We start from the raw sequence: 10,500 nt of genomic DNA, 5'->3' as shown, positions 1-10,500 counted from the left end.
CTTGAGGCGTGGTCAAGCACTTGAGCAATGGGGCGGAGATGCCGCGTTTGAACAGCTCATCTTCGACAATTACGAACTTAGCTGACCTTACCCTCATCCTCCGAGCTTCATCCTTATCCTCGGGCAGGATTCCTTCCTTTAAGCAATTCCAAATGCCTGTCATCCATCCTTGTTCTCTGCCATCACTGGTGTTGACGACCTTGTCATCCAAGCTGGGTGAATGTAAGGTCTCCTGTATGATGGTCCGGTGTTGTCCGGGATGCTTCGTGCTGGCGAGCTTGGATAAGAGGTCGGCTCTTGCGTTTTGCTCGTGGGGTACATGGTGGATTTTGAACTCATCGAAGGAGGAGATTTGTTGGGTGGCTAGATGGAAATACCTCTGTAGTAAGGTGTCCTTGGTCTGATATGCCCCGCTGAGCTGTTCCACCATGAGTTTTGAGTCGTTGTTGCAACTCACTCTCCGTGCTCCGAGGTCGCAAGCCAACCTTAGCCCTGCGAGAAGCGCCTCATATTCTGCCTGGTTATTGGTCACCTTGAAGCCAAACTTGAGGGACTGCTCTAAAGTGACCTGATTCAGTCTTTCCAAGATGATACTTGCACCACCACCCTTAGAGTTGGAGGACCCATCAACATGTAAAGTCCATACCTGTGGTTCATCGATCGAGGTTGGCGTCAGTTTGGCTACGAAGTCGGCCAGGCATTGAGCTTTCAGAGTGCCTCGACTTTCGTACTGGATGCCGAACTTAGATAATTCTACCGACCAGGCTATCATCCGCCCGGCGAGCTCTGGCTTTCTTAGGATTTGCTTGATTAGGTAATCGGTCTTGACGACCACCTGGTGGCTTTGAAAGTAAGGTCGGAGGCGTCAAGCTGCGGTGACAAGTGCTAGTGCGAGCTTTTCAATTGTCTGGTACCGTTTCTCCGTGTCTTGGAGAACTCGACTAATAAAATAGACTAGCATCTGCACTTTTTGGTGCTCTTGCACTATAACTGCGTTGATCGCGCCTTCTTCCACGGCCAGGTAGAGGAGGAGGTCGGCTTGGTGAGGAAGGTTTTGAAGCTCTTGAAAGCCTCCTCGCACTGGTCCGTTCACTCAAAATTTTTTAGCTTTCACAACAGGGTGAAAATGGGCCCTGCCTTCTCCGCCAACCTGGGGATAAAGCGTGAAAGAGAGACCAACCTTCCCGCCAGGCGTTGGACGTCTTTCACAATCTGGGGACTCTACATCTGGATGATGGCTTTGCATTTCTCCGGGTTGGCTTCAATCCCCCTGCTGGTGATCATGAAGCCCAAGAATTTACCTCCCTGGACGCCGAAAACGCACTTCTATGGGTTGAGGCGCATGTTGTGTTTCCTGATCTAGCTGAACACCTCGGCCAGGTCGATAGGATGACCTTCGGCCGAGGTGGTTTTGACCACCATGTCGTCGACGTAGACTTCCATGTGTCGCCCGATCTGTTGGTGAAAAACCTTGTCCATCAGTCGCTGGTAAGTGGCCCCTGCATTTTTGAGACCGAAAGGCATCACCCGGTAGCAAAAGTTGGCGTGGTCGGTGATGAACGACGTGTGCACCTCATCTGGTGGGTGCATCATGATCTGGTTGTACCCGGAGTAGGAGTCAAGGAAGCTGAGGAGGGCATGCCCGGATGCTCCATCAACCAGCCTGTCGATGCTCGGCAAGGGGTACGATTCCTTGGGGCATGCTTTGTTTTAGTCGGTATAATCGACGCACATGCGCCACTTCCCCGAGCTCTTCTTTACTTGTACCATGTTTTCCAGCCACGTGGTGTATCTGACCTCACGGATGAAGCCCGCATTCAACAACTTTTGTGTCTCAGTGATGATTGCTTCTCGCCTCTCGCTACCGACCTTTCTCTTCCTCTGGGCCACTAGTTTCGCCTCCTTGTGAATTGCCAGCCTGTGACAGATGAAGTTAGCATCTATACCTGGCATGTCGGCGCTAGACCATGCAAAGAGGTCGGCGTTCTTGGAGATTTCGGCTTCCAGTTGCCGCCGTAACTCCAGGTTGTGCTGCCTGCTTATTTTGGTGCACTGTCCAGGGAGTTTGCTGATCTGGAGGTCGTCGAGCTCATCAATGGGAGTTGGCCGTTCTTCGTGGGAGTCCAACCTTGGATCTAAGTTGGTGATGTCCACGTGGGCGATATGAGCCACGGTAGGAGGGTCACTTTTGCGGCGCTCCTCGGATGGTGAGACCTTCAAACTCTCGGCGTAGCACTACCGGGCTGTCTTCTGGTTCGCCCTGATGGAGATGATCTTACCACCGTTCCCTGGGAACTTCATCATGAGGTGTGGGGTAGACACCACTGCTCCGAGTTGGTTCAACGTCGGCCTTCTGATGATGATGTTATAGACGTGTTAGCTTCGACGAGGAGGTAGCGGACCATGATCCTCCTTGAATCGGGAGAAGTTTCGAAGGTTGTCAATAGATCAACGTACCCTCGAGTGTGAACCCGTTCTCCTGCAAAATCAACTAGGAGTTCTGTGTGAGGTTGGATAAGGGAGTGAGGGATGTCTAACCTGAGGAATTTCGGCCAATACAGGACGTCGACTAAGATGCCTTGGTCGATTAGCATTTTGTGGACTTCCCAGTTGACGACCTCCACAGCGATGACCATAGGGTCATCTTGATTTGGGCAGACGCCGGCGTAGTCGTCGTCAGTGAAGGTGATTGGTGGCGAGCTTTGGTGCGGGGCTGAGGTAGCGGAGTGGACGTTGTTGATGTTGCGCAGGTGTCTTTTTCGTGCCGAGCTGCTAGAGCCTCCCCCTGCGAAACCGCCTGCGATTGTGTTGATAACCCCCCGTAAGGGAACTGACCCTGTTTCTTGGCTTACCTCGTAGTGCATTGTGCCATCAGCGTTTTGTTGAGATCTAGAGGGTTGGTCGGTGCGGGTACCTGCACCGCGACCTCGCCCTCGTCCTCGTCCATTGTAGCCTCCTCAGTGGCCCTGCTATCGTTGGACGTATTGTTCGAGGTGTCCCGCCTGGATGAGCTCCTCTATACGATCCTTGAGCGTATGGCATTCTTCGGTTGTATGACCATGATTCCTGTGATATCGGTAGTGCTTAGATTTGTTCGCACTGTTGGGGATGTGTCTTGGTGGTGGCAGGGTGAGCAGGTTGCTCTTGCTGGCCTCCTCCAGGATGTGTACTCGGGGCGCATTCAGGGGAGTGTAGAAGTCGTATCTCCCCCCTTTATTTGCCCTAGTAGTCTTCTCGAATTGACAGTCATTGGTGACTTTCACTTTATCTTTGTGTCACTGGTCTGACTTTGGCTGCGATTTACCTCGGACCTGGTCACGGAAGGCAGAGTGCTCTTCCATCTAGATGTAACCGGCAGCTCGGGCGCAGAGTTCGTCCATGTCAACAGGGGGCCGCCGACACACGCTGTCAACGAATGGTCCTGGCTTGAGTGCCATAAGCATCGCGTGTAGAGCAACCTCAGGATTCAAATTTTGAATCTTAACCGAGATGCTGGCAAAATGCTCCATGAACGTCCTTAGTGGCTCGTCGTCGCTCTGTTTGAGACTGGCCAGAGCAATTGACGTAATGTGGTGAAGTCGCCTCGTTGCGTACTGCGCCGTAAACTGTCTGACCAGGGTGTCAAAGCTGTCAATCGATCCTGCCGGCAGTTGGGTATACCAGGCGAGCGCTGCACCCTTAAGCGAGGTCGGGAAAACCCTACACAAAATAGCATCGTCGTTAGTGTATAGGTTTACCTGCGTAACGTATAAGTCGATGTGCTCGTCTGGGTCCATCGTGTTGTCGTAGCGGTCGATGTGGAGAGGCTTCCAGCCAAAGGGCAGAGGCGTCTCCATGATGCCGTCCACAAAGACGTGGTGACGAATGCTCGCCCGATTTCCATGGGCCGGGGTAAGAGCATTGCTGACTTCATGGGCCGATCTATTTGTTGGTGCGTGCGACTGATGTGTAGCAGGTCGGGGAGTCGGTGCCCTAGTTGCAGTTGGGGGTTGAGAGACCGAGTGCCCCTCCTCTTCGTGTTGACCACTCGGTGGAGGGGGCTGATCAGAAGGGCACCGAGGAAGCTGAGCGCGAATACGCTCGTTCTCGGGGCACAGTGCCGCCAGGTCAGCCTCGTTCGCGGTACGCAGTGCCGCTAGGTCAGTTTCGTGCTTGACACGGATGTTTTACAGATCGGCGGTGTGTTGCTGCCACATCTGCTCGACCTGTTTGATCAGTCTTCTCAATGCTGCTTCGTTGTCCATGCTTGTCGTGTGATCTACGTCATCTATTGCGCGTCTACTATGGCTTCGGGTGAAAACCATAAGCGGGGCCGATAAGAGTCATCTTGATCGGCCCCACGGTGGGAGCCAAATGTTCTTATCGGAGATCGGTCGTAGGGGACGATCTGCTGGGTAAGATCGGTGAGCCTCCTTCACTAGGTACGCTTGTTGCTCCAAGATGGGGTGGTACCTGCAAAAGAGACTCCGATGCTAAAGTTAGTGTTTGTGGATGTATGGGTCTCGTATAAGTAGTGCACGTATCTTTGTGTGAATTAGGGTTTTCATTGGGCCTTGGGCCTTGATAGACTATGGCCAAGGCCAAGGAATCCAAGAGGTGATATCTTAAAAGAACCAAGAGGAATGGGATGATCTTCAAGACCTTTTCATATATTTGTACATAGTTTCTTTGTATAGGTTCACTTTTTGCCTTTGTATTTGTGAGGCACTTTACTTACTTTTAACTAGTGTTTGTATATTGATTTTAAGGTGGGTTACTTGGAGAGTTTAACTCCATTTAACCTCCCTAGTTGATACATTCATTTTGTATTTTTTCAGTAGGGAAAAGGGGGTGACATTTAGCAATGCTTGAGGGTGTGCTTAGAAATTGGATCTGAGTTGGGCCTAGGCAAAATTTTGCATATTGGACTCATTTTGCTCCTAATTTTTCATAGATTTGATTTAGCTAGGTCTCATCATCATATGATGAACCTAACTAAACCAAATCAAGGATTTTCAAATTAAATCATGGAGCATTTTTGGTTCAAGGCCGCCTAGCTCTATTCTTCTCCTTTGGCCGAAATTTCTAAGTAATCCTTCTTGAGTTTTGAAGCTTGTCTTGCAAGCTTCTAAACTCAAGTAAGGTAAGCTTACCTTACCATGGTTCTTAAGTGAACCATGGTCAAGGTTAGCTTCTCCTAAAAGCTAGCTAAACCGTGGGAGTTAAGTCTACCTTACCATGGTTCCTAGTGAACCATGGTTAAGGTTAGCTTCTCCTAGAAGCTACCTCTATCCTATATATTTGATTTTCCTACACTTGTACTCACTTTTGACAAATTTGAGAAATAAACTTCAGAATTTCTCTCTTCAAGAGTCTCCAAAAACCGTAGAGAATTTCTCTTCTAGGTTCCTATCCAAGGTTTTCAACCTTCTCTTTGGTTCCTCAAGCTTCTACACAAAGCTAGGAGTAACCGAATCACCTTGAAGACTTCTCCTCCATGGAAGGTTTCTTCGTGGAGCTTCAAAGTCTCTAAGAACACCTCAAGAACATTCGGTCCAAGCATGGAGAGCTTGAAGAATCAACATTCTTCTCCAAGTATCTCCATCATTTTTGGTATCAGAGCCTAGTGCTCTTGAGGTTTTTGCTTCTAAATTTTTCTAAGTGAATCCGTGTTGTATCTTCCTTGTCTATGTCTAAATGTGTGTTTGCTGTATGGATCTAGTTCTAATAAATTTTTTGATGGATCCTATATGTCATATATGAAGTCATTGATTCATATTTTTGCTTGTTCCAAAATTCCTTGAATCAAATTGTGTTGTGCGCCTAGGTTCTTGTTCTTGTGCGTTTTTAATTTTTGCTTGAGTCTCTCCATTCTATAACATGTGTCCGTGATTGGACAACACTCATATTGCATAGATTTTGTTTTTGAATCACTTGTTTTGTCATAGAAAGTCATGTCAAGTCCTTTGTATGTTGAAAATTCCTAGACTAGCTTGTTTGACCTAATTTTTGTTTTGTGTTGTTGTATCCGAAAATTCTTGAGTCTTTGCTTATTAAATTTGTACCTTACTATATGTGCTTTTGTTTTACATGATTGAGTTCCTAATTTGTTATTAGTTCTAGCAAATTTCCTAGAGTTAGGTTTCTATTATGTCTTAATAAAAGTTTTGTCAAAAAAAAGTTCGTAAACACTTTCCTATTAGGTTTCTTTGAGTCTTGTTGTGTGGCTGAAACCTATTGCAATTTTTTGAACCTTAAAACAGAGACAAAACAGAGGTGTGAGTGTCCTAAATGCATGAGAAAAACAAAGAAAAATAGTGCTTAAAAATTTGACCTAAAAATCCTACAAAATAGTGAAGCACTAGCGAAAACATGCTTGTTGACACCTCTTGTTTTGTGTAAAAAATTTTGCTGCAGTTTTATACCTTGAAACCGAGACTCCTAAGTGTTCAAAAGGCATTAAAACTCCTGAAAATCAAAAGAAAAATAAGTGAAAAATATTTTGCAAAAGAAAAAGAAAGAAAATAGCAAAAGAAAAAGCCAAAAAGGAGTAAAAATTGGTTAAGAGTGCTCTCGGTTTTGGTATTGTTTTTGCATGTAAATATTTGTGACCAGCCACATTTTTGAGTCTTATTTTGTTTTCTAATCTTAGCTTTTAATTTTGTAATCCATTCTAGTACCTTTCCTAGGTTAATCTTTGTGTGCTAGCCTTCAAAATTTCCTTTAATTGTTGCTTGTCTTTTTGTGGAATTCTTTTTAGTCTTGTCTCATTTGTTTTCCACCAATTGGTGTAGCCATTCTAAATTGTTCATTTTCAGTTTTAGCACTAATATTCAGTCTTGAAGGTGGTTGAGTGCTTCTTGAAAGGTGTAGGAGGCCAAGGCAAAGGACATCCATTTGAAGGCTTTGGTGGTTGCTTAGGGAGTTTGTTCTCTCTTGGTGGTTAGGCTCTTGGAAACACCTAGAAGTGACTAACGTCAAGGTTACTTCTAAAAAGAGGAGTGAAACACCTTTGTGAGGCTGCATTTGGTGGCTGAATTGGAGCAAGAAGGAGTGAAGCTAATTGTGAAAATTTTTGTGAAAATTTAGAACTAAATTTAGTGACAGAAATTTTGGTTATTAAAACTAGTTTTTCCTTACAAAATCCGTCTCTAAATTTGTTTCTAAATTAGTGGCTAATTTGTTTTCCTTGAAATTAAGTGCAGCCACTAATTTCATTTGAAAGTAAATTTACATTTCATTTGGAGTGTGAATTTACATTTCATTTGAAGCAAATTTGAATTACATTTTCTTTGTAATTTTTGTTTTCTAAATTTTTGTACAAGGCCTTTATTAAGGAGTGTCTTGGAGTGTCTTTGGTGTATCTCCATCTCTCCTTAAGAGTTATTATAAGTAAATTTCGTGTAGTACTTGTGAGAGTGGTCCTTGAAGGTCTTTGGTACCTCTCAAGCTCTCACTTAGGTTTAAATTGCTTTCCACGCCTAGTTTATGTTTTCAGTCATTTAAGTTTTCAAGCAATTTATGTTTTCTTGCTCTTTATGATTTCAAGCATCATATAAATTGTACATTTAGGCACTTGCTTGTTATTTTTCTTTGAAAAATATTTTTGTGAAAATTGTTTTGGTGCAAGGCAAAAGTACAAGGGGGTTTAGAGATTTTTACTTGAAGAGGCTTGGTTATTAAGTGGCTCTTTAGTAGCTCACCTCCCTCCAAAGTTCAATTTGTACTCTTAGACCTCCAAGTGCCAAGTCTAAAGCACTTCAAAAATCTTATTTTCATAAAAACTATTTTTGTGTGGAAAAATCTTTTTGTCTTAAAATGTCTCAAGATTCCTTCCCTAGTGAAAGTGATGGCTCTCCAAAAAGTCTTTCATATATCACTAAAGAGCTCAAATCACTTAAACTATGAAAAAAGCAAGAGTCCATTCAAAGAGAGAAGGAAAAGATTGAAAGAGAAGGACAACTTGCTTATTTAGAGGAAGAATTGAGGATTTTAAAACAAGAAGAAGAAAAATTGAAAGAAAATATGAGAAAACATAGAAAAAAGAGTAGGAGTTCACATTCACAATACACATCTCCTAATGAAAGCCTTAATGTGGGTAACCATTATCAACCTTCCCCCAAAAGAACTATTAAACCTAGGGAATCCAAGGTGGATCTCCCTCAATTTTTTGGGAAGGATGATGTGGAGGCCTACCTTGATTGGGAGATGAAGGTAGAACAACTCTTTGCTTGCCATAGGGTAAGTGAAGAAAGGAAAGTTCCTCTTGCAACCCTTAGCTTTCAAGGGCATGCAATGTATTGGTGGACCTCTTTGGAAAGAGAAAGACGTCTCCACAATGATCCTCCTATCCAATATTGGAATGATCTTAGGAGTGCATTGAGGAGGAGACACATTCCCTCTTACTATGACAGGGAGCTTATGAATAAGCTCCAAAGGCTCCAACAAAAAGATATGACTGTTGAAGAATATAGGCAACAAATGGAGCTATACATGATGAGGGCATGTATTAGGGAAGAGGAAGCCACCACTGTAGCTAGATTCCTAAGTGGTCTTGACTTAGAGATTAGAGACCAAGTGGAGCTACTACCCTACAGGGACTTAAATGATTTAGTCCAACTTTGTGTAAGGGTAGAACAACAAATGTTGAGAAAATCTTCTTCTAAAAGAGAAGGCTCCCACTCTAGATCTCTTAAGAAAGACTACATGGAGGAGGAAAAATCTTTTGAAAAGAAAAATATTTTAGAACCCTCCAAGGAATTAGCTAAGAATAAGGATAAGAACAAAGAGAAGGGTAAAGGTACCCACACTCCACACACTAGCACAAAGACTAGTGATATTAAATGTTTCAAGTGTCTAGGGAGAGGCCACATTGCTTCTCAATGCCCTACAAAGAAAGTCATGATCTTAAGGGGGCATGACACTTATAGTAGTCAAGAAGAGACTACTACTTCCTCTTCTAGTGAGAGTGAGATTGAAACAAAGCTTCAAAGGACCAAAGTGGAGCCAATTTATCCTTATGAAGGAGAGCTCCTAATGCTTAGGAGAATCCTTCATAATCAACCTAGTGGTACCCTATCACAAAGAGAGAACATCTTTCATACAAGATGTAATATTTTAAATAATGCTTGTTCTCTCATTGTTGATAGTGCTTCATGGTGCAATTGTTGTAGCACTAGGTTGGTTAAAAAGATGAGTTTAATTACTATGCCACATCCTCAACCTTATCATTTGCAATGGCTTAATAAGGATGGCGAAATAGTAGTTGACCAACAAGTGAAGGTCAAGTTTTCCATTGGGAAGTATGAGGACCAAGTTTTATGTGATATAGTACCAATGGAAGCTTGTCATATTTTTTTAGGAAGACCATGGCAATTTGAAAAGAAAACTATACATAATGGTCTTACTAATGAAATTTCCTTCACTCACAAGGAAAATAAATTTGTACTTTATCCTCTTTCACCTCAACAAGTGGCTGAGGATCAAGCACAAATGAAAAACAAAAGAAAAAGAGAAAAGGTAGGGAAGAGTAAAGAGGAAGAAATATCCTCTAAGGGAATTATGTCTAAAGAGAATTGCTTTATCACTAAAGAATCTATGAAAACTATTCTCTTTATTCATAAAGACCTTAACTCTTACCCTCACGCTGCTACTAGTCTTGAAGAAGAGATTCACAAATCCATTATTGTTAAAGAAAAAGAATCTCAACTTCAAGATTTTGTGAAGGAGAAGTGGACTTCATTTAGCTCTACTTCTCATGCTACTTCCTTGGTGGTGCCCAAGGTAGATAGCCTTCCTTTTTGTAGGACTTGTCCTACCTTAGTTGTGTCAATAATGCACCCAATTTATGGAATATATTATTTGTTGGATATAACATATGAACCTTCAAGGTTCCTTGTGACAAATTCTTTTCATGACCATCCAACAAATAATATAATCCAAAATTGTTTAGGAAATTTCTTAGTAGTATTTTCCTTATTTTCTAGGAAATGCCTAGGTTACCACATAGGGTACTTTAGGCAAGATATTTTAGTTTTTAGGATTAAGTCTTTAGTGTGCTATAGTTTTAGTTTTAGCACATTTTTAGGATTTAATAATATACCTAGTCTATGTTTAGGAGAGGATCCTATTCATTATATTAGTAGGTCTAGTGTCATTGATTTCTTTAGGTTCCATGAAAGGATTCCTTCTAGGATATTCCTTTCACATTTATTTGTTGAAAATATCACCTCTAATGAATTTTATTATATATTTGTAGGTATGGCCAATAATCATGAGGACCCTCGAGATTTGAGGTCAAATCCTTTTCAAGAGGGAGGGGATGATAGACTATGGCCAAGGCCAAGGAATCCAAGAGGTGATATCTTAAAAGAACCAAGAGGAATGGGATGATCTTCAAGACCTTTTCATATATTTGTACATAGTTTCTTTGTATAGGTTCACTTTTTGCCTTTGTATTTGTGAGGCACTTTACTTACTTTTAACTAGTGTTTGTATATTGATTTTAAGGTGGGTTACTTG

The 10,500-nt window shown here is 42.9% G+C and overlaps 1 protein-coding gene across 1 annotated transcript; it reads right to left on the bottom strand.

Annotated features, from left to right (window-relative positions):
- Positions 1-3,341: 3,341 nt before the first annotated feature.
- LOC145953082 (uncharacterized) lies at positions 3,342-3,836 on the bottom strand. The gene has a single exon (XM_083066685.1). The coding sequence runs from the start codon at positions 3,834-3,836 to the stop codon at positions 3,342-3,344; it is 495 nt and encodes a 164-aa protein (XP_082922811.1).
- Positions 3,837-10,500: the final 6,664 nt, after the last annotated feature.

Source organism: Cajanus cajan, chromosome 11 (assembly GCF_000230855.2).
Source record: "Cajanus cajan strain Asha chromosome 11, NIPB_CcT2T_4, whole genome shotgun sequence".
Taxonomy (NCBI): domain Eukaryota; kingdom Viridiplantae; phylum Streptophyta; class Magnoliopsida; order Fabales; family Fabaceae; genus Cajanus; species Cajanus cajan.
Note: the sequence above shows the minus strand (reverse complement) of the source record. Positions and strands in the feature narration are given on the sequence as shown.

What these genes read in the sequence shown, in the direction of transcription:
- LOC145953082 (XM_083066685.1), bottom strand. Translation starts at nt 3,836, where the DNA reads ATGGAGACGCCTCTGCCCTTTGGCTGGAAGCCTCTCCACATCGACCGC.